Source organism: Mauremys reevesii, linkage group 22, assembly GCF_016161935.1.
Source record: "Mauremys reevesii isolate NIE-2019 linkage group 22, ASM1616193v1, whole genome shotgun sequence".
Classification (NCBI taxonomy): domain Eukaryota; kingdom Metazoa; phylum Chordata; order Testudines; family Geoemydidae; genus Mauremys; species Mauremys reevesii.
In genome coordinates, this window is record NC_052644.1 from 2,923,311 (window position 1) to 2,947,877 (window position 24,567).

Genomic DNA, 24,567 nt, shown 5'->3' on the forward strand with positions numbered 1-24,567 from the left:
AGTCAGACCCCGAGAGGGCGGAGAGAGCGCAGGCGCAGAGGGGGCCGAGGGAGTGGCCGGCTCAGGCAGTGACGTCCCGCGAGGAGGAGCGGGGGGGGCTGACTGGGTGAGGTCACCCTTCGCACCGGCCGGGCGTAAGGGGAAGGGGGCGGGGCTTGCTCCGCGCTCAGGCGGGCGGGGGCGGGGCCTGGGCTCCGCGGGGCGGCCCCGCGCGCGGCTCCCCTCAGGCGGAGCGGTGGGTCGGGGCGCTGGGCCGGGAGCCGCGCGGACCATGGTGGATTATCACGCAGCGGGGCAGCCCTATCAGTACGGCGGCAACGGGCCCAGCTCGCTCGGCGGCGGCATCGGCGACTACATGGCGCAGGAGGACGACTGGGACCGGGACCTGCTGCTCGACCCCGCGTGGGATAAGCAGCAGCGCAAGGTGAGGCGGGGCTGGGGTCGGGGGCTGAGGCTGGGGTCGGGGGTTGAAGTTGGGGAGGGGCGGGGGTGTCTGAGGTTGGAAGGCTGAGGGAGTTGAGGGGTCGGGGGCTGGGGTGGGGAGAGTCAGGGGAGGGGGTTGGGGTCGGAGGGGTCTGGGGAGGGGCGGGCTGGGGTCAGGGGGTTGAAGTTGGGGAGGGGGCGGGGGTGTCTGAGGTTGGAAGGCTGAGGGAGTTGAGGGGTCGGGGGGGTTGGGGTCAGGGGAGGGGGTTGGGGTCGGAGGGGTCTGGGAGGGGGCGGGCTGGGGTCGGGGGTTGAGGTTGGGACATAGGGTTGGGGAGGGGGCTGAGGTTGGTGGGCTGGGGGTCTGTAGAGGGGTGGGGGTCTGAGGTCGGGGGTCGGAGGGATCTGGGAGGGGCAGGCTGGGGTCGGGGGTTTGAAGTCTGGGGAGGGGCGGGGGTGTCTGAGGTTGGAAGGCTGAGCGAGTTCAGGAGAAGGGGGTCTGGGGAGGGGTCAGGGGCTGAGGTGGGAGGTCTGGGGAGGGGGTGTGGGGGTTGGGGAGGCTCAAGGGAGAGGCCTGGGAAGGAGGGACTCGGGCTGAAGGGGGCTCTGGGTGTGAGGGGGCTGGGGAGTGCTCTGGGGTTGCAGGGGTGGCCTGGATTGAAGGGGCTCTGGGACTGAAGGGAGGGGGCTGTGGGGTGCTCTGGGGCTGTGGGGAAAAGGGGGGTTTGGAGGGCTCAAGGGGGAGGCCTGGGCTGAGGAGACTGGGAGGTCGCTTGGACTGCGGGGAGGGGGGTGCTGGGGGGGGAGGGAAACCTGGGCTAAGTAGAGGTGCCCGGTGAGGGAGGGTCTGTGGGTCTGAGAGAAGCAGTGGTGTGAAAGGGGGTGCCCTAAAGGGTGGGGAGGGAGTGGCTCTAGGCCTTGGGGCAAAGGGCAGGCTCCAGGGAGGGGTGGGGGCTGGGTGTGTCTGGGGTGTGAGGGCTGGGACTCAGTTTGGGAGATGCCTCAGCACAAGGGGAGGGGTTGGCGCTCCATGAAGTGGGCACTTATAAGTTTGGGTTGTGGGTCCTGACTAAGGAGTCTCTAGGAGGGGATTGGGTGGGGGTTGGGGGTTAGGGACCTGCTACTGGACCCTGCCTTGGGAGGCATCAGGCAGGTGAAGAGAGAGCTTGGTCTTGGCGGGGGGGGAGGGTGCTTGTTGCTGACTTTGGGGGGCTGTGACCTGGGAGAAGCAACGGTGTTGAGTAGGAGGGAGATTCAGGAGGGGTGGGGGTAGGGAAGGGGTCTCTGCTGGGGATGAGGACCTGCTGTTGAACCTAGTCTGGAGAAACATCAGCTCAGGGTGACGGGGGTTGGAGAGGTACAGAGGGGAAATGGGCTTTGGCTCTGGGTGGTGGTGCAGAATATAATGGAGAGCATGGGTGCTTGTGGGAAAGAATGGAAGGGGATGGGGTGGGCCGGGGTGTCAGTAGGTGTTGGTTGCAGGAGGAAGCAGGAGTCATGGGGGTTGGGTGGGGCAGGTTGAAATGTATGTGATGTTGGGTGGAGAACAGATTTCTAGTCACTGTTTTGAGGTGCTCCCCTTTGAGTAATCTACCTTGGGTGGGGAATGCTGAGAGCCCTGGCAGGGAAGTGCCTGTTTTCCAAACCCCCTCCCTGGAATCTCCTTGGGGAAAAGCTTCCTAATTACTGATCTCACTGCACAGCCACTGGGAGCAGTTGACCTGTGGAATTAGTGGCTCTGTTTAGAGCTTCTGTAATATATCCCTGCTGCACAGTGGCTCTCAACTGCCCCTTTGAAGCAATCTTCCCCACTGGCTGAGTTTCCTTCCTGGCTCTTGTCTGGTCAGCTGAGAGAGCCAGGAATGGAGTCACCATAGAGGTGAAAGCTCCAGTCTATATGCTTTACTTGTATATCTAAATAGTTTTGTGTAAAAACTGACCGGCCACTCAGCCAAGGTCTTAGCTGCTGCACCAGCTATCTATACTAATATATAAAAATACACCTATTGTGATCTCTGGCTGCACATACAAAAACGCTGCAATGCACAGACATTCATTAATAGGCACATGGTCAACCATGGACAGCCATAAAAATGCTGAGGTTCAGTTACCCTGCCTCTTATAATCACTCCTGAGGGCAGCTGTATGTCTGCTAGCAATAACTGATGTGGTTCTGTGAACCCTGCTGGGTTGCAGGAATCCTTCCTTCCATTTCTGTGGCCTGTGATTTGGAAATATTTGCTTGGGTGGACTAAATTTGCTGTGATGGCATCAAAATCCTCTCTGGTTTGTTCAGTGTTAGAGGTATATTGGGGTAATTGTCGTCAGATTTACACATGGCTGAGCTCTGGGCTTCAGGCACTTTTTTTGTGCCCGATGCGTCTAAAACTATGCATGCATTTTAATGTGTGTGACACTTGCAATTCATGGAGCTTTTGCATTCCTCAGGATGAGAGGATATATCTGAGTGAGAACCCATTTTACAAAACTACACCCTTAAATTTAGCAGGTCCTGTCTTGAAATGACTGCAACTGTGAATTCAGTCAACTGAATCCAGGAACTATTAGGACTGCAGTTCTTACATAAATCTGATCTCCCTTCCCCAACCTCATCTGATTTTCTATTGGGAGTTTCACAAAGCTGGGTAGGGCACATCTCTTTTCCTCTCTCTCTTCAAGTCATAGAGGACTCTGGTAATTACAAAATCCTATCATCGCAACAGGGCAACACCTTGCTTGCAAGACTCAATTGATTGTGAAAATATGTGCCATTTTCTCTGCCAGTTTTTCCAGAGCCCTGGAAATGTAGTAATACATTGAGCGCTCTGACCTATAGCTGATTTTGCATTCATGTTGGTTAATAATTTGAAGATTATTTGTGTTGTGTTTCAGATTTGTTTCTTTAGGCAGGCAGTGGAGAATTCAAGGTGGCCATCTGCTATTTTGTTTAATTATCTTAATTGCATGCTATTTAAGACAGAGCTAAGACTATCAGAGCAAAATTCAAGGAGGTGGAGGAATTTTTAGACTCCATGCTGGCAAGAGAAGAAACTTTCAAAGGGAGTATTTTGTTCTAAATGTAACAAGTATGTGTTTGTCAAAACTATGTAATAAGTCTGTGCTGTCAAGCTTTGTGAGTTTAGGCTGAAATCAGACCAAAGATATTTTAAAAATAGCCAGTGGACTGTTTCAACAGTGTGTAAAAGCCGACGCATATTGGTAATGATTTTTCCATATTTTGGGGGATAGTGCAAATGGCTCACTTTTAAATCATGCTGATGCATTACTATTAAGAAAAGGTTCTGCCCTCTCAAACATTGAACAACAGCTTTGTTCCACTTAGAACACCTGGCTAAAGGTTTTATCACTGTGACGTGGCACCTTAGCTGCTGGTCTCGTGGGAGAATGCTATTAATGCCGTTTCAGGGTGTGTGATTTCCATGATGTAGAATCACATGAAGCCCGTCCCATATTCTTTCCCCCTGGATTCATTTGTCCTTCACACATCACTGGAACTATTTTACTATGATATGAAACAAGCAGAGTCACCTTTTGAAATAGGGCTACAGCTCTGCAATCAACTGGAAATTGTTTTAAATACATCTCAATTCCTCCAAGAATTGTGTGATAAGAAAACTTCATCCTTCAAGGCCTTGTTGATACTGGGCTTTGAACCACCATTCTAGCTAAACTGGCTTCAAACATGGATTGACTGGTGTGGATAGGACCAGACTCTCAAATCAGTTCTCCAAAAGTCATGTTTCCAGTTAAACATTTTTTGACGCTATCTTAGAGCAAACCTACACTAGAAAGAATTGTTGATTTTAGTAATGCTGGCATAGTTAAGCTGGCAAAATCCTCCTAAAGTAGATGTAGTTATATAGGTATGAAATTGCTTATACCAGCTCAGGTTACCAATATAAGCCATACTACTGTAAGCAGTCTTACACCTGTATAACTGCGCGTGTAGTAGGGCTTGTGAGTAAAACTTTACTGGACATCAGGCCTTAGACACTGTGGCTCCATTTATGCAGCTCAGATCATGTTTGGAACCGTGTTTAAACCAGATCCAGGCTTTGTTTTCAAATGTGGTTAAAGCCCAGTGTAGACAAGGCCTTGGTGTTGGGAAACCAGCGTGAGACTTGACCAAGCAGGATGATTGTTATAACATGATAGAGCCCTGATCATGAGATGAACAGTCTAGGCCAGTGGCACTTAACCTTTCCAGACTACTGTAGCCCTTTCAGGAGGCTGATTTGTTGCGTACCCTCAAAAGTGTCACAGCACACTGTTACTGAAAAATTGCTTACTTTCTCATTTTATAATTATAAAATGAATCAATTGGAATATAAATATTGTACTTGTACTTGCATTTCCTTATATAGATCAGTATAAACAAGCCACTGTCTGAAATTTTAGTGTGTACTGACTTCGCTGATGCTTTTTATACAGCCTGTTGTAAAACTAGCCAAGTATCTAGATGGGTTGATGTACCCTCTGGAAGACCTGTGTGTACCTCCAGGGGTACATGTACCCTCGGTTGAGAACCACTGATCTAGACTGATATAAGCCCAAGAAATGGGGAGGGGAGGTTGACACTTCATAGTTTAGTGAGCACTGTGATCTTGATATTTGAACAGTTCAGTTTAGTGTTTCATTTTCACACCTTATAGCTAATGAAAATACTGATGTATACATAGCATTGCATGCTATTTTGGCTGTTGTACTGACTTCTGAAAGTTTAGTGCATTGCTTAAAAGTATCGAATCCTTTCCCCTTTAGATATCTCATCTCATTTTGCCAAATTTCAATGCGAGTTGCTGCAGGTTTCACTCAAACTTTGAGGCAATAACAAAATGTAGTTAATACTTCCTTTTACAAAAATAGTTGCTGCTTCTAAAATAGCTGGAATGTTTGTGCTTGGAAAATCACAAACAAGTGTTAAGCTAGTGTTTGAGAGCTGAGCTTTCTGGCAGCTGTGGAAAGACAGAATCCTGGAGAAAAACTACATTTACTTTTGCTTTGAGCTTGTGCTTGGAGATCTGGTGTCACCTTTGATTAAAATGAGGTGGAACAAGTCTTGTGGCCTAGCTTTGGTGGATATTTGTCCACTATCACACAGTACACTTGTGCCTAGGACTGAAATAACGGGGATATACAGCTTGAGCTTCCTCACTAGAGCTGTTTGGTGGTAGGGACAGGACCAGAATATTAGGAAGGTTGAGATGAAATAGCAGGTTATGAATAAAGTGTGTGCACATGGATTTGTGGGGACTGGGTGCATTATAAGAATAACAGGGAGCACTGAAAATCAAGGATGAGGTGAATTGGAAGAAATTTGGGGATAGTGGCAGGACCAAAATAAAGGGCTTTGACAATGCAGCAGTTCTGAATTGTGCATGGTCAGAGCTCTGTGTGGAGAAACTTAAATAGTATAGTACCTGCTAAAAACTTAAAACTTACTGCATTTACTCAGATGCCTGTTCTCAGGGATTTTCTTACAATTTTTTCATTGTCTTCTGTTAAACAATTTAAAACCTGAAAACCATGCACTTTTGCTGCATGTGAAAATCTCTAGCAAGTGGTCAGATTCAGGAGTGGTAACTGAAATGTTTGACCTGTTCATCTGAACTGGTGAAGATTCAGATTCCTATTCTTTTAGATGGTGCTGAATCTTGTAATCTGTGGAGGTTTGAAGAAGGTATGTATAACAGGCAGGATTGAATAGATGCTAAGCTTTCTCAGCTCTATCTGTTCTCTCTCTCTCTCTCTCTATAGTCAACATGTCATATTTAGATATTTGTATGCTTCGTTATAATCATAATGAAACTGCTTAGTCTTAATGTTAGAGTCAAGGAGGGTGAGGTAATATCTTTTATTGGTGTTTACGCAGAGCTCTTCCGGGCTTTCTTCAGGTGACTTGAAGAAGAGCTCTGTATAAGCTTGAAAGTTTTCTCTCTCACCAACAGAAGTTGTTCCAGTAAAAGATATTTGTTTCTCTAATATTCTGGGACCAACATGGCTACAACACCACTGGATAGTTTTAATGTTAACATGTGCCTGAGCTGTGCTTGTATTTCAGCAACCTAATGTAATTTACCAAGATGCACATAGGAAAACTGTTTGTCTGATCTTCACTTGAGGTGGCCAGGTTTGCTCAGTAAAGAAATGCTGAATGTTCTTGCAGGTTATGTTTAAATTGGCATGCTAGTGGAAGTACAAGGTTCACTGATTTCAGAGTAGAAGCAGCAGTTTTAAATTCCAGTCTGCTCAGAGGCTAATCTAGTTTATTTAAAAAAAAAAAAAATCCCTTCACCCTCCCAAAATAGTTTCTGCTTCTTTCTCAAAGAAATCTTTGCTGTATTTAACTGCATCAGTACAGAATAAGCCTCTTAACCAGTAGTTTCATCAAGACCATAAAACCAAGAACTCGACATCTAACTTACTGAAATACTTTTGCTGTGTGCTCTTTTTAGTTTTTTTCTTGCAGCACAATGCTTGGAACAACTGTCTGTACAGAGAAGTTAGTTTTGCTGAATGTTAATGCTTAGCACTTGTATAGCAGTTTACTTCAAAGTGTTGTACAAAAATTAGAGGCAGTTTGGTCTAGTGGATTGAGCTCAGAACTGGGAGCCAAGAATGGATTCTGCCACTGGCTCACCGTGTGGCCTTGAGCAATGCTAAACCTTTGCCTCAGGTTACCTGTCCTTAAAAAGACAATAATACCGAACTTCCTTGTGTAGGGTGAGGACTAATGCCTACGGAGCACCTGCACAATATGCATTAGAACAGTTAGGTTGTTTTAACTTCTCAGTGAAGCTTAAATAGCATGCCAGAACACCCACACAACAGAAACTCGCTTTCATTTTATTGGTGTCTGAGCAAAAGGCAAAGACCACTTTGACATACACTTCTCTGTATTCTTGAATCGTCCCCTTAGCTACTTGGTCACTTATTTGAAGAGAGCCACAGAATCAGTAGCATGAAGCAGAAACATGCTTTCCTCTATAGGATGCTTTCAGCTATTATTGGTTCGTTGGTCATGTTCATAGAATATCAGGGTTGGAAGGGGCCTCAAGAGGTCATCTAGTCCAACCCCCTGCTCAAAGCAGGACCAATCCCCAGGCAGATTTTTGCCCCAGATCCCTAAATGGCCCCCTCAAAGATTGAACTCAAACCCTGGCCAATGCTCAAACCACTGAGCTATCCCTCCCCCCATTCAACCATCTTGCATTAATGTCAATCCTTATACTATTAGTTTACTTCATGCCATTTCTACACCTGTAGTTAGTAGTGGACCTGAGAGTTCAAATTTGTCTGGAGTAGTATATCAGTGTGAAGTGCTTCAATCATTTCTTTAAATTGCTCATTCTGTGCTGCATTGACGGTGATGATTTTTAGTGTCAGAGAAGGTTGCAACTTACAAAGTTCAAGACTTTCCCTTTGTTTTATGGCATAATCACAGACTTGATTTTTGACAATTCTGGGGTGTCAAGGATGAGCATAGACCATTCCTAGGTGAAGCTGAAGTTGCTGGAAGGTTTGGAACAGATACGAGTTGTTATGGCTGTGTTTTGATGCTATTGTCATCAAGTCTCATTTCCAGATTGATGAGTCATCACTCTCCCATTTCAATAGATAGTTTCATTCAGTGGCAAATTTGAGCTTGAAAAATGCAAACAAACTGATTTTTCTGCTGCTCTTGAGACTTTGACTTCCTATTTAACTTGTGATGTTTCTACTTTACTGTAAAAGAATGATCTAGTTCCATTATTTCAGTTCTTCAGCTGCTTGTTCCCCACTATTTTAACTCTAGCACCTTGAGTCAGATAAATTCATACACTGGTGTGTGATCACTGAATTCTAATCACCAGCTTGCAATATTGATCAGCAGGTTTCATATTTCCTATATTTGAAGTGAAAACCACCACCTGTGTTCTGTCTGCATCAAATTTAACACCACATTAATTAAACACATCTACAATGGAACTCCCACGGGTGCCATCACTCGTGCTGCTGGGAAACGGTCTGTAAAATTCCCTAGTGTAGATAAGGCTCCAGTGAATTCAACAGTGAAGACTGAAAAACAAGATGAGCTAAGTAACTATATACATAACCACAGGATCGAGCGCTTTGTCCACCTGCTAGAATTTGCTAGATTCTAGCAAACCAAGTCATCTAGCAGTTCACTACTCCACCCACTCCCCTTTCTTCAACATCTAAAGGCTGAGCAACATTCAGAGTGACAGAATAGCACTTGATGACTCTTCTCCCTGTGCTTTTAAGGCGCTGTGGTCATTGTTTCTGTTGATTCATCGCTAGGAACAGACTTCTCCTATGTCTTTTCTGATGCATCAGTAACAATTAAATGGCTTTGAGCTCCTGGCTGACCTGATGTACGTTGGACTTCTCGTTTATTTCCTGCCAGTTGGCCACCAAATCGCTGTAAGTGGGCTAAGACTTTCCTCTTCAGAAGTCACTTTTCTCTTTGAAAGAGGAAAAAGCTGCAAATCTCATCTACTGAGCAAAGAATGTTGACTAAAAAGCATCTGTTACGGTGAAATGCAAGTCATCAAGGCTCTCTGGTCCTGTGAGGGAAAACTCTAATACAAAAAATATATAGGGAAGGTAAAATTGAAACTCAAATATTTTGTAGTAAGGATGGTGAGGGATGTAGTAAAGGTGGCAATCTGAGATCGTGATACCTGCCTCATGTCTTAATCGCTCTGTTGAGCGGCTATGGAAAATTCACTTTGTGTTGCAGCTCCCTGCTTCTGACTCATTTGTAATGTGCAGCCTCGTGGTTGAAACATATCTCATCTGTTTTTGTTTGAGGGGTGGGTTGCACTAATGAATTCCTTGTAAACTTAAAAAGACATCACCATACTGGTAACATGCTAGACTGAACCCAGTCATGTGTCTGAACTAGAAGGAGAAGCAGAAATGGCAGTGGCAGGCCACAGGGCTACTTAGATTCCAGCAAACACTGCAACACCACAGGGAGTCCCTGACATTTAAACACTTCAGCATGCTATAGAAATAAAACTGTCCTGTTACAGGGTTTACAGTGGATTAATACATTGCTCAGTGTGAATACTGACTCCTGTAGTGAAAGGGCAAGGGATGTTATAGTTCAGCAAAAGACTACATAAGGCCATTTCACTGGTATTGAATAGGTGTATATCTGTGTGCGTACACAAGCCATCCAAACAGTTGCGGTTTTACTGCTGGTATGTGTCCAGTCTCTAGGGTTTCTGTGCTGGAATCTCAGCTATGTGACATTAACAGCAGGGCAGAATCTGTCTGCATCCTCTGCATCGTTTTCCAAACATGAGCAAACAAAAAGCAAATGAGTGCCAGTGTTCAGCCTTAATGGAAATGTATATCATAGCCATATGTTCCACACACTTATTTCCTGTTGTGTTGATGTTGGACAGATCGCTATTTTCACAAGAAGATGATATCTTTGAGTGAGTTAGTGGAAGCCATCTCCTTTGCTGTGCTAGAAAGCAAAGTTGGAAAACACTGAGGCCTGTTTTACAAGTTAACTTGGTTTTCTTGTTCTTCCACGAGCTTGGACTGTAAATCCAAATTGTGTAACATTGGATTTAGCTTCCAAGGTTTTAGGCTTGGATACGTACCGTTTTTGTACAAAAGCTACCTGTGTCCTTGAGCTGGTTTGAAGGGCATGCAAATGATTCAGTCTTTATTAGGTTGTCTTGTAACCATGATTTAAAGTGCGTTTGGACCAAATCTAGAACATAAACATCCCATTCATTCTGAAGGTGGCTACATTTTTGTATTGTCTCAACTTAGATGCCAAGTTACAAACACATTATTTAGTCTATGACGCTGTGCTGTGCACAAGCGAATGTTTGTGAAGGACTACAGTTAATAACTACCTTACCTAACTGTGCCTTCTCACTCTGCATCGATAGGGCATTTGCCAGATTGAAACAAGTGTATATGCATAACTTCTGAAGAGAAGAGTGCATTGAAATAAACACAAACTGTGCTCCAGACAAAGAACCTAGGACTTACATAAAGAATGAAGAGATTGTGAACTCCCTTCTCCATTAGCAGTCATAGAATAGCAGGGATTTCTGTTTCTTCTGCTCCTTGCCTCACCAGGTCTGTTTCATAATGGTTTTATGAGAGTATGAATATGATGTAGGAGTGGCTACTTGTTCAGCTGTTAAAGATTCTCAATCTTTCTTTAAAAACATTCAGCTATAAAAGAGTTCTGGGTGATGGAAAATCTTGCAGTTTGTTGAGCACCCTCAGCTCCCATTGGTTTTGGTGGGCTCTAGGGGTGCTTAGCAACTCAAAGAATCAGTTCATAGGAAAACTTAATGCATAGAGGATTGATCTTTGAACCATTCTCTCTGGAAGAAGTTACACACTGCCTGTTTTAAATAGTGGATAATCCTCATTGTACTGTCTTCACATATCTTCATCTACCACCAGTAAAACAGGTCCTCGTGTCAAAGGTATGCTGGACACCTAATAGCAGTTATGTTTGCAATCATCATGCCAAAGTCTTGAAAGAATGTTGAAATTCAGTCTTGAAGAATCGTGCTCATACAGTGACTGCATTTTTGCTTTGAGCCTCAATGTCCCATACAGCTTGCTGACCAAGTGTAATAGTAGTGATCCATACAAATATTGGGTTGATGTAACCATCAACTATGGTATTGGTGCCTGAGAGGGTACATGAAATGTAATGCCTTGAGAAGGATATGCCTAGTGAAACCTTTTACAACAGTTCATATTTAGCTATAAGAACTACTTAAACTGTGTAATGGCTTACTTTCTAAATGCATAAGAGAGGACTGCAGAATATTAAACAAAGTAACAGCTTATTATACCACCACACATGAGGCATCTACTTTATTAGAGGAGTTGGCAAGTATTGGGCTTAATAGCTAGCTTTATTATGCTGGCTGATCTGCTGAATGCTTTGTGGTATGATTGCATACCTAGTAGAAAACTAATGGCATTTTACTCTACATGGCACCTGTCTATATACTAGGACCTATAACAAGGATATCTGATTCCAGCTTGGCTCATATTCCTTTTGCCTCACTTCATGGTTACAGTGGGAACACATGCTTCTTATTGTAATGCCAGTGTTAAAAGAAATGCCTCAGTCTTGCTCAATTCACATTATAGGCCTTGCTGTAGGACGTGACTTACCAAGTACCATCTGTGTGTGAGGTTTTTGGGGGCGGGAAAATTCATAGTTTAAAGCATGACTCAAGTCTGAAAAGATTGAAAATGGCCTGATGGAGTTCCATGTTTGTCACAATGTTTCCAAATCAGATGTGTGTTGTTCACAAGTAAAAAGCATTTTCTAATATCCTGCCCTGCTAACAAGGATCTGAGAGTCAAGCTGGATTCTTCCCTCTGGATCTGTAGTAAAGATTCTGCAGGCCAAATCAGATGGTTGACACCTGTGTAACCTTATGTTGTGCTGTGTTACATTTAGGGAGGCAAGTCAGGGCTGGTCTATACTAGGTTGACATAGCTACATTGGTGTGAGTGTGAAAAATCCAAATCCCTAATTGTCATAGCTATGCTGCTGTAATCCCCAGTGTAGACGCAGCTATGTTGATGGAAGAATACTTCTGTCAAGCTACCTACCGTCGTTCAGGGAGGTGGGTGGGTTATTAGACTCAGTAGTGTAGACATGCTGTTAGCTGCAAGCTTTTCACTCTACTGGCAGAAATACATTTCCTGCGCAAACAAATATCAAATTAGACTTTGAACGCATGCAGGTGCCATTTGTTTACACAGATGTTCTTGAGCCTTGGCTGAAGATGTAGCCAAGTAAGCAAGATGACCATTTCTGACAACTGTACTAGGGATCTAATCTCTTGACTGTCAGGGGTGAAGAGAGTTGTAAGACCTCGTTTAGTGAGGAGGAAAAATGGGAGCAGTATAACTTAAATACAGTCTGTCAACCTAATTCACTTTTTTCTTAGAAAAATAACTTCACTCAATGAGCATTTTTTTTTTGTTTGCAGAATAAGAATATTCAGTTAGTAATGAACTAGGAAGGAGACTAGAGGTGTATACTAGTACTCTGTTGTAGATATAAAGAGTTAAATCAAATGCTTTATTTAAAAGATGCAGTAAGTAGCTGTTCTGGTAGTGGTCCAGCAACAGGAAGATATAAAACAGATCCAAAATTCATGTTACATTAGTATCATTAACTTGAAACTTGTCACATGCTTTCTGTGACAGAGGATGGGAAAGGGTTATGAAATTGTAGGCTGAAACTTTCAAAGTTGCCTAGGGAATAATTGGCATCCAGATTCTCTCTAGATAGCCTTGAAAATCTTTAGCTATAATCTTGGAGAAAACTCACTAAGTTCTGCCTACATTGCAGTAAAAAAATAACACACCAAAAGGCTTTCTTTATACAGTATCTAGCAGTGTGACCCTGGCCTCTAGGATGCTACCATAATGCAAAAAATAGAAGGCCGTAGAATTGAAAATAGATATTCATATGAGCTGTTGGGTCATTTCAGAGAGCACTTACTGAGATGGCTAAGGGCTTGTTGACGCTTAAAAGGCTGAAGCGAAGACACTACTTCTGCTGACGGGAAGCCCGGTCAGTCAAATAACATCCTGGAGAGATGTCTTCTTTAGTTTTTGAGGAAATGGTTCCCTCTTTACCTGACCAGGGACTTGAACCCTGGACCCTCAGATTAAAAGTCTGATGCTCTACCAACTGAGCTAGCCAGGCTCACCATCAGTGTAGGTAATTCACCTCCCTGAGAGGCAGTAGCTATGTCAGTGAGAGAAGTCGTCCTGTCGGGGAGCTAGGTCAATATAACTGTGTTGCTCAGGGGTATGGACTTTTCCACACTCCTGAGTGATGCTGTTATATCGACATAAATTGCTAATATAGACCAAGTCTAAGGCTTTCAAGCCTGGTAATGCACCCATGTGAATTTGCAGACAATGTTTTTGGTGCTGAAGTTGGGATTTAAATATAGTATAAAACTCCCCTGATTTTAAGATTTCTTCTGAATGAGAGGACTTGGATGAATGGAGGGGTGGCTGAATGGAAAACTTTGTGGGATTTCTTGGAGTCACAGATACCCCTTGTAGCAATACAGTAGTAAACTTCTATGGTAGGTGGCTTATTGCAAACTAATTGTGGGGCAGAACGCTTCCAGCCTTGCCCTTTTAAATGATAAAAGATTTTCATTCTCTCCTGTTCAGTAACTTTTCTAATTCTTCAAGGTCTTGGAAAGGATGCAAAATCCTGCAACTCTCAAATGATCTCTGTTAGAATGACAGTGTCTAGTGCGCATAATAGTGAGCTGTGGTGTCTATTACTTATATAAACAAAACTTCAGTCAATTCTGGAGTGAATTCCTGCACATGATCATCTTACTTGAAAGTCTCCATCTGTTTTTCTTGGTTTCCTTTCCTTATAAGTGGAGTTTGTTTGAAGAAAATGAGGGTAACACGTTCTCTCAAGATAACTGGGATGGGCCACTTGTCATGGTCAAAGTGCACAGCAAACCTGAAATTACAAGTTTCACAGTGATTAATTAAACATTATCCCACTGCATTGCTAAGCAAGCTATTGGAGAAACTGATGTATGCACGTCACTACAAATGAATCTGAATTCTTTGTGGCTACAACAGAAGGGTCATAAATTTATCTCCTTCCTTTGACTTTGTTACCGGTCTGAGCCTCTTTACCATGTAAAGACATGATAGCAACAGCAACAGACTTTAAGAACAGCATCAGTTCACAGGACAGGTAGAACAACTTTTTAGAAGGATCAGGTTTGAATACTCCCAGAGCTGAGTCTTTTTTTTCGTTTGTTTTTATGAAGGTTCTCATCTTCTGCAATGTTAGCTGCTATTCAATAGTTTGTTGCAGTGGAAGAAACAAAATCTCACCATTGAATTGGGGAAGAAAACAACTGCCAGCAAATCAAGTGACCGATCAGCCTACTTCGCCCCTTGTGGGAACTGAATCTAAACTTGCTTATTAGTACATCTAGTCCTGTAATTCAGCTTTAATAGCAATCTCACTTATAGAGGAACTACTTCTAAAATTCCCTGAAGGATAGTTTTGACCTGCTGTTCAAGCAAATGTTATCAGAATGGGTCTCACGAGGTCTCAGCTGAAAAGTTTTGAGACGGTCACAAAAATTTTCTTTAAAAATCCTGCTTTTATTAACTATCCAGTACACCAGAGCAATAGTGAGCAACAAAATTCACAGTAAAATAAAACCAGAGTAGTAGTAAGAACAGGAGCTAGGAAAGGGAGGAAAAGAGTTGAATAAAAGTACGTGGAATGGAATGGTATGTTAGCCTAAGTGGTGATGTAAAATTGGTTGCAAGGCTTAGGTGTTGAAGTCATTGGTTAAGTCTGGAGTAACTTTGACCATGGGAGAGCCAAACAGTAATAAATGGGATTAGAAGAATCTTGCATGAAGTTGGTGGGACACATCTTAAGTGTGACTTTGGGGTTTTTATAATACAAATATTCTTCACTGACTCATTTGAGTCAGGATTATGTACGTATCTGTTTCAATCAAATAGACTGGATACCAGTCAGAAGGAATGGGAGCTATTATAATCATGCTCTTGTGGCAAAAGCACAATCAGATCTAGATTCTATTCCCAGCTCCGCCAGTAATTGCTCTGATCTTGGGGAAGTTACTTATCCTTTCTGTATCTCACTTTCTCTCTGGAAAAGGGGATTATTCATGGATTCTAAAGCCAGAAAGGACCACCATGATCTTGTGTGACCTCTACAACTAGGGTCACCAGATGACCCAAAAATCGGGACTGTCCCTATAAAATCGGGACTTTTTCTTTTATAGGGTCCTATTACCCCCCAGCCCCGTCCTGATTTTTCACATTTGCTGTCTGGTCACCCTATGTACAACATCGACTACAGAACTTCCCCAGGATAATTCCTATGGACTAGAGCAGATCTAGAAAAGCAATCAGTTGGCTGGAGGCCAGGGGATTAATATGATGGTGTCCATAAAATGCATATAATGTGTACGATACCTTTGTTGAAGAGATGAAATGCTGTTTTTGCCTGTCTTGTTCAATACTATCCATCTAAATACAATAACTTCAGGATTTCGTGTTGACTTTTCATTTAAGACTCTATGTTCTCTGCTTGTCAAACACAGTAAAACCTTTCTTGTACACAAAATGGCAGTTTCCCCACTTCACAGCCAAGATCTAGAATAGCAGAGTCACTGTAGTTAGGTCTTGGATTACTGGCACTTCATTTTTTACTGAGTGTACTAAAGCATTTACTAATATATTGCCAGGTAAGATCAGCAGTGTGAATGGGTCAAAATAGTGAACAGTGTATCATGTGTTAAAAATTATCATTTAAGTGAACAAAATTCACCAATTTGCAGTGAGTTATCCAACAGTGTGCATTAGTAAAGTGCTAATATATCATCAATCCCATGCTTTCTGGGGAAAACTCCAATAGCCTATTCTATTAAATCTTTGATAGCTTTGAATTAAACATCCAGCTATCTTTCCATAGTGCTTTGTAGCGTAAATTTGGATGTAGTTTATTTCAGAACCCAAGATTGCTAAGGCTTAAATTGCTGTCTTATACTGATTTTAACACTTCTAACTTTTTGGGGGAGGGGAGAAAATTACCTTAATTTCCCATGACATAAATGGGGCAAACTTATATTTAGATCTAGAAATCTGCCACTGGAAAAAAAACATCTTGAGGAAGATTGGACATGCTGAGAATTTGGAAGCACAAAAATAAACTTTTAACAGCTCTGAATGTCTGCTTCTATGCCTCTAACTGGTAATTAAGCCATCAAATGACAAAGCAAGCATACCAAGGTTTGAAAGAGGTGTGTTGGTTCAGACATCTGTTCATCCCTAACTGGAATATACAATACATATTACCTCTATTAGACTATATAGTATGAGTCATCTTCAATGGTGTCTTCATATGTTTTCAAGTATCAGAGGGGTAGCCGTGTTAGTCTGGATCTGTAAAAGCAACAAAGAATCCTGTGGCACCTTATAGACTAACAGACGTTTTGCAGCATGAGCTTTCGTGGGTGAATACCCACTTCTTCGGATGCAAGTGGTGGAAATTTCCATAGCTTGCTTCTTGCTTGCATATATAAACCTGCCCCTGGAAATTTCCACCACTTGCATCCGAAGAAGTGGGTATTCACCCACGAAAGCTCATGCTGCAAAACGTCTGTTAGTCTATAAGGTGCCACAGGATTCTTTGTTGCTTCATATGTTTTGTACGGCTTGTCCTTTGGATGAAAAACATACCCATTGCAAGAGCATACAATACCAAAATCCACTGCTGCCTTGCAATAATGGATGCTCAGGCATTTAGCCAGAAGTAAAGTGACTATAAATGTGCTTTCTCCCAACCTTCATGGATCTTGTAAAATCTTTCCCTTTAAATATTCATATTTTAATTTTTTAAAGAGAGCAGCATTAAACCTGTAAGAATTCAGTTGAGAATCTGTAACTTAAATCTCAGCCCTTTTGCCTCCAAAGGCTTTGCTCTGAAAACCCTAATTGTATCTCTTCTCCGCTACATCTCTACTGATAGGCTAGGGAAGTGGAATCTGCAACATTGTAATGAGTGCCACTTAAATGCTAGATACAAGAATAAACTTGCTAAGTGACTTCGCCAGCAGTGCTACCCACGTGGGCATGTCTGAGCTCACAAGTGCCTGTGGATTCAAGCTTCCTAGGCTAAAGACATTGCAAAGAGTCTTCTTGTGAGGAAGAATAGCAAATGGCCACGAACAGGTGACTGCAGATGCAGTCAGGCTGTGCATAAAAATGTGTATCAACTGTAGAGAGGGGAAGAGGTTACGAAAACCTTGAAGAGATAGGAAATATGCTCATAGGGGAGTCTCTGAAAACATTAGCCCGCCTCAACCCTAGCCCATGTCACTTATGCCACACAGCCTGTTGTAGATCCTGTATATTTATGGTGAAGCATCCTTGCTAATGGAATAGCCCTACTGCCTAATTGACTGACCCTCATAGAAATGTAGGTCTGGAAGGACCTTGAGGTCACCTAGTCCATCCCCTGTGCAGAGGCAGGATTAGGCATACCTAGACCATCCCTGGCAGGTGTATGCTTAACAAGTTCTTAACTGCCAATGACAGGGATTCCACAACTTCCTTAGGTAATCTGTTCAGTGCTTAAGAAAACCTTTAACTTAAGGATAGTTAATATCTAATGTGAAACTTCCTAGCTGCAAACTAAGCTTATTTCTTGTCCTACCCTTGTGAGTTCTCAAAACTCAGCCTGTTCAAATAATACAGCTTCACTATTTTAAAATCCTCATCAATCCAGATACTAGATGGGTTAATTCCTTCTTCCCAGCTAAGTGTGAGACTTGACATTAGCTCTGCATGTTACATCATTGCGCCATTTTCCAGTAACTTGAAAGTTCTCTTTACTAAGGTACCCTGTGAATGACACTTTCATTCTTTTAGGTTTGGATGATTTGTCTAAAATAGTTATTCAGCAATGCAAAAGCTTTTAAGCTTTCCGTTTAAATCTTCTACAGCGTGTATGAGAGGTTAGGTTCATCTATCAAATTTAGTTACTACATAACCACTGTAGGCTCTCAAACAAATCTGAAGAGAAAGTTGTAAAATTATCGGTATCTCAGTCCGATATCTTGCGATCAGGCTGGTTTATGGCTGCCTCAAACTGTTCAGAACTGTTCTTTCCCTGCGTGGAGAGAATTGGCTTTGTTCAAGCAGGCAGGTTACCTAAACTATCATTGAAAATGCTCTGCCCAGACAATCTTACATCGAACCTGATCTGAGCTGTCACAAGGCTCTGTTATAAAAGATGGAAGACTGAAGTCATTCTGAGAGGTGAAGCACGAAAACAACAGCAGCATTTGTTTAGGTGCTGCCTGTCTTAGACTCCATCCCCCCCCCCCCACTCGCCTCGCTTCTCCAAAGGCCACTTCCTGCTGTCATTCCTCCCCCAAGTTAGCTTCAGTCTCACCAAACAAAATCAAATCAACAGCCTAATAAGGCAAAAGAATGATGAGAATCTCCCTGGCCAGGCCTCTTCCTAGTTTTTCTATGTGGCAGCAAATTAGGAGAATCTTACCGAAGAGTGACAAGTGACTCAGACCAATATGTAAAGCATCTATTCACTGCCCCAGGAAATTACTAACCAACCTCTGATGGCTTTGGGCAGCAATACCCAGCTGACACTAAACTGCTTAAATCAGAATCAACAGAGCCATAGTCTCCAAAACTGGCTGCTACTTCAGTTTCTTTTATACACTGAATTGAAAGCCCCAGGCTGGCTAAACATGCTGAGTACTAATTTGTATACTTACTAACAAGAGGCGAAGAGCTTGAAAGGGACTGGCCATTAACATAAGTTCAAGGAAGGGGACATCAATCACAACTGGAAATCCACAAATCACAACACTTCTAATAATTTTGCCTGTTTCCTTTGCCTAGGTGAGTGTCTAATTATCTTGAAAGCTCATTAAAGCTTGTCCTCAACACTGGAACTAAAGCATACGGGAATGGTCTCACACACTTCATCTGATTCTAATCAAGCCAGTGTAATACACCACACCTTCTATAGCACCTTTCATCCAAAGGTCTCAAAGCACTTTACAAACATTAGTTAATCTTCACAACACCCTTTGAGGTGGTATTGCAGATAGGAAGTGTGAGGTAGAGAGGAGAGAGACCAGACCAACATCACACAGTAAGTCAGTAGTAAAGTTGCAAGTAGAAACCAGTGTTCTCTTCCTAGGCTACTGTTCTAACTACTAAACATCACTTTCTCTACAACCTGAGATAAACCTTGGGTCTCCTGACTCCCTGTTCCATGCTTTAGTCACAAGATCCTCCTTCCTCAAACATGAGGATAAACAGTTCTCCGGAGTCCAGTTCCTCTTAAGCCAACTTGCAGAAGTTGGTATATTGAGTGTGCATTTTCCAGTTGGTTGCAAAGTTGTAAGAAAACTATGATGCCCAATAACATGAAACTGATGCCCTAAATTAATCTCATTATCCAAGTAGTGTTTCTCTCAGCTACCTGTTTATCTGGAAGGCCATGTCTTCTAATAATGGTCTTGGTGGGACAGTTATGTAAATTAATTGCTAATTATCAGTGAAGAGTGAGATAATGTGTAACTTGATTTTTTCAGCTGTGCAATTAAGGAATTTGTTGAAAAATGTCTTACTCTTATTTTAAGGCCTCTGATTAATATTGCTGAGACATCTAAAAACAGGCTGATAACTTGAAGCACAGGAGCAGTTTCCTGTCTTAAGAGCTTGCACAGGAAGTTTGTTAAATATAATGTCGGTGACCCTGCCAAAGGAGAGGAGATTTCATTTTTTGAAGCAGCAGCTGTAGCACTAGTATGTTAGACCAAGAGCTTGGCTACAGGGTTTATAAAGCCTGTTTGGTAATCCAGTTTTACCATTAATCACTTCGGCGAACCTTCCATTAATTACGATCTTAAATTGTCTTGGGAACTGGTAACCCATCCTCTCAAATCTTGCCTCTGAATGTATCATTGATTCCTAATCATGTCACTTGCACTCCTTACTGCATTGGGTGGGTTTCTGATCTCTAATCAGACTACATGGAAAATCCTCTTTATCCCCTCCTGATATCTCCCAAATGGAGAGAGCTTAAAACACAGAAATCATGGCTTCTGCCTGACTGAAAGGCCATCACTGAGCTGGAATCCAAAGATATTTGAAACATGTCTCACTTGATAAGACTTAATGGTCAAACTAGTAGTCTGTCATGGATTAAAAACCTGTTGACAGTGTTCTGACCCCACAAGAGCTGCCTACTGTTTACACTGGGTCTTTAAAAATACCATAAAGGATAATGTGTCATGAAGTTAAAGGGCACTCGAATACTACAGTGAATGTGGTATAGGTGCCTAGACAGGTCTTTTGATGTTCTAGAGCAGGGGTTGGCAACCTTTCAGAAGTGCTGTGTCGAGTCTTCATTTATTCACTCTGATTTAAGGTTTTTAGAAGGTCTCTTTCTATAAATCTATAATATAGAACTAAACTATTGTTGTATGTAAAGTAAATAAGGTTTTTAAAAATGTTTAAGAAGCTTCATTTAAAATTAAATTAAAATGCAGAGGCCCCGGACTGGTGGCCAGGGCATTGAGAGGCGGCACGTGTGCCATAGGTTGCCTACCCCTGTTCTAGAGCATTGGTTCTCCAACTCTTCGTTCCATGGACCACTTTGTAAGAGACCTTTCAATGGGACACATCCCTACTGCTTTGTCGGTGTCCCTGTTCTAATGACTGTAGGCCAGTTTAAGAGCTTTAGAGAATTCTTGCTTGCTGTAAGCACAAAACAGCTGGAGGTGTCAGACTTTAGATATTGTCAGATGGTTCCATTGGTATCTGGGAAAGGGTTTTCAAAGGCACAAATGAGTTGTGTCCAACTTCCATTGACTTTCACCCAGTCGCCCTTTGTGCCTTTGAAAATTTCCCACAGTTCAGTTTTTGGAATGAGTTGTCTGAAGGAAAAGCACAGACAAAACATTAGCGGATCTTGATGAAGTGAGACCTATGAGGAGGTGAGATTCTGAAGAGAGATCAATAAACTAATATAAAAGAGGGATACAGTTTTGGGAGGGAATGTGGGTGAGGTACTGTCACTGCCCCTCTTCCACACATTCTCTGGTATTGGCTGGAACCCTACAATAACCACAGCACGCTTGTGTGGAATCTTCTCTACCTCCAGGCTCTGCCTGTTGAAAATTTCACAAGAATGAAATGTTTGAAGCAAAATTCTTATAAATGTCCGTTTCCTGCCATGGTAGAAGAATGGGGGCGTACAGGCATCATGGGTGGGGATGTCATTATGTGCCTGAGCTGCAGATGTAGTAAGAAGGTTGAGGATGTTCTTAACAGCTCACCCTGTGTTTGTGACAGACTGCAAATTGGTGGCACTTTCATACCAGACAGATCTTGGCACTTCTCAAAGCAGGAACTGTCTCAAATACAGCATGGTCATCGTCCTGCCTCAGTGAGTTCAGCATGGCCTACCAGTTTGACTTAATCTTAGGTGACTGTTTACTTGCACTCTTACTATTATTTGACAGAACTTTAGGTATAATGATTAGGTTAGAAGATTTCAGCTAAAAGGGTGGTTTGCTCAGTCAGGTGGAGATGATGGGGAAACAGACGAAATACTGGTATAGCAGGGTCATATATTTGCATTTTTCATATGGGTGTTCTTCCAGAGTGGCTCCTATGACAACATTCATCAGAGCCTGCTTATCCCTCAGTTTCCCAAAGCTTGTAAGGGCTTGTCTACATCAGGAAATTGATCAGCAGACCTATACCACCATAGATGTCCCACTGTAGATTTCCCATGTGGACACTGTTTTGGAATAAAAGATTTATTTTTTTATTTTTTTGATGTAGAAGTAATTTATTATAGAGTAGTGTCTCCACACAGGGAATTGTATGGTTTGGCTGTAACGGTATAATTATTCAGCTATAGTTCAGCTGGTCAGTTTCTCAGTGTAGACAGGCTCAGCCTTTAAGTATATAAATGGATCTTAGTTTGCATGAATTCTTCTGTCTTCAAGAAGTCAGCATAATGTCTGCTCTCAAACACACTTTCCTTAAAAGGAAGGTTACAAAAATATGAAAAAAACTATTCATGTCTTGTGTCCACATAAAATAAGCAAAACTGATGCAACTTGGTATGCGTACAACCAATAGCTAAACAAATTCAAATTTCCTCTAAACAAACTACATGGAAAATGATGGCTTTTCATCTGCATATCAGCTCTGTCTACATTTTATGCCAAGAGTAGTGTGTAACAGTTGTTAGTATGCATACAGACTTGATCCAAATCACTAGATTTTACAAGCAAGCGGCATGATCAGAGTCCAAGGCTAGAAGCCAAGAACTCTTGAGAGCTAATCCCTCTTCTTGCTGCATCCCTCTATGACTTTAGGTGGTAAGTACCTTATGGTTTGACTCTTAATGAAAGCTACCTAGTATCCACAATTTACATTGAAAACAATGTCAGTTCAGGTCGCTGAGCAACCTGCATATCAGGCACTTAACTTCTGACTCTATTTGCCCATGTGAAAAATGGGGATAAAGTCTGTTGCAAAGCAGTGTTGGCATCCCTGACTCTGTGGTCTTTGACGGATCCACACGCTGCGAACTTTTCACGGGCCTCCCCAACCCACCATAGAGTTTTTCCTAAACATAATTAGTTGTCTGGCAAATACTTGGCTAACACAGTGTCTTATTTCAAAGCTCAAATTTAGAGCTCTGGATTGCCAGGTGGAGTAAATTCCACTGCATAGGAGACACCCTGAAAACCTGTAAGAGGCAGATACAACTTGACTCACTTTAAAACATTTTTAATTTGGTAGAGAACAAAGTTTTGTTTTCTTTTTTTTTAAAGGTTCCTTTGAAGTCTCTCATAAACCAAAAGGTGCAGTTTATAAATGGATCCATGTTTCTATCTCCTGCATATTTGAATGGTCTCTGAATGTCACAGCTGTCTTTATAGCACTTTCTGGAATTCAAACAACATTGAGTCTCAGCATGTGTCACTTGCACTGTCTCTAAAACCAGACTCACGGTGCCAGTTTTGTCTCTTCTGGCTTTTCTTGCTACCTTTAAACCTTGGATGTCCTCTTGTGTCATTTGACAAAGAGAAATGTGTATCAAATAGCTGACACGCAACTACCACATTGATTCACTGTGGGGCCAAGACTTGTTTGGTGTTGACCCAGCCAATGTTTGTTTTATGGTAGCACCAATGTTTTAGATCAGATTAGGTTATAAGCCCTTCTAGCATCCATGGGAATGCTTCCAGTGTTTCTCAACCTCTTAATACTGTGACTATGCTACAACAGAAGAGTTGCGGGACCGCCTTCCATCTAGCTATAAAGAGAGCGATTATGAATCCCTGAAACCTGGTAGCTCCTCAGGTTGAGAACCTGTGATTTAGTGTACTCAGTTCACACTGCACAAACTCCTGTTAATTCCATAGCCACCTCCTGCCCCAGAACAAAGGCAGCTTTGATACAATGCCTGGAAAGCACTTCTCCAGGGCCTCACTGGGAGGGAAATTCTAGGAGCACATGTAGACTCTGCAGTTCCAGTAACGTTTAGTCACAACATAGCGTCCGTGTGGCAGCTCTTTTGTCCACAAACTGCTGCTCTGTGAATTTAGATATTTTATTAAATCTTATTCATCTTGTTATTGTGCATGCTCAGTAGTGTCTGGCCACCTTCAATATTGGTAATTTGAATATTGTTGCAACTGGCAGAAACGTATAGTTACTTTGAAATTGGTGTTTTCAAATTATTATTTTAATGGCTACTGGCTAGCTCGCACCTTTGTGAACTCTACCAAATTCCAAGTACTTGCCCAGTTTGCTGCTGTTTGGGGAGGAGCAGTTGGTTTGTAAAGTGATCAATGGTGGCTTGAACCTTGTAGCTAATGAAACCTTTATTCCTTAGTGACAGAAAGAACTCTAACCCTAAATGCCCTAGCTACACCCCAGAACTGTGAAGGAGCATATTTGTATATGTGGATCTCTGCTGAAACCCTGACAGGGAAAATAGTGTTTACTCACTACGTATATTTAGTGACAGGTACTGCCTTGTGGGTGTTCCTAACTACACTCTTCAGACAAGCAAGAACAAGAAGTTGAGTTATTGTCTGAATAGAAAGTACTTCCCTAGATCCTCAACCTGTGCTGAAGTGTTGTCCTGGTTTTGTTGGTTTCAGGACTTGAAAAAAATCTGAAGCAGTAATAAATACATTGAGCATGCTTGTGGCTTCTGTTTCTCAGTGGTTTATCTGTCTGGAACTCCTCACAGCATGAGGGCTGGAATTCATGTTGCTATCATATGTCTACTGTAATAGAGTGGCTAAAGCCTTAGTTCTCAGCCAAGCATTTCTGTTAAAGGTCTTCACTCTTCACACAAAGCACATACAGCTGACTTCTCACACTTCACTGCCATCAGTGAGATTGAAGTTATATAAAATGTTGTCTGCTCATAAACTGTCTTGTTTACTAATTTTTAAGTGAGGACCGGACCTAGTATTGTGATGCCACTGGCTA

General features: G+C 42.5%; 1 protein-coding gene and 1 non-coding gene across 3 annotated transcripts in view; one reads left to right on the forward strand and one right to left on the reverse strand.

Moving 5' to 3' along the window:
• Positions 1 to 211: 211 nt before the first annotated feature.
• ACTN4 (actinin alpha 4) overlaps positions 212 to 24,567 on the forward strand; it is a 78,396-nt gene continuing 54,040 nt past the window's right edge. Inside the window, exon 1 of one of the 2 annotated variants that reach the window (XM_039509913.1) lies at positions 212 to 424. In XM_039509913.1, the coding sequence (XP_039365847.1) occupies positions 272 to 424 (153 nt within the window). In that variant the 5' untranslated portion in view covers positions 212 to 271. The remainder of the gene's footprint in view (positions 425 to 24,567) is intronic. The other variant, XM_039509912.1, reaches the window with a different exon arrangement.
• On the reverse strand, positions 13,102 to 13,174 carry TRNAK-UUU. Its single transcript has one exon. It is a non-coding gene; the product is annotated as a tRNA-Lys (tRNA).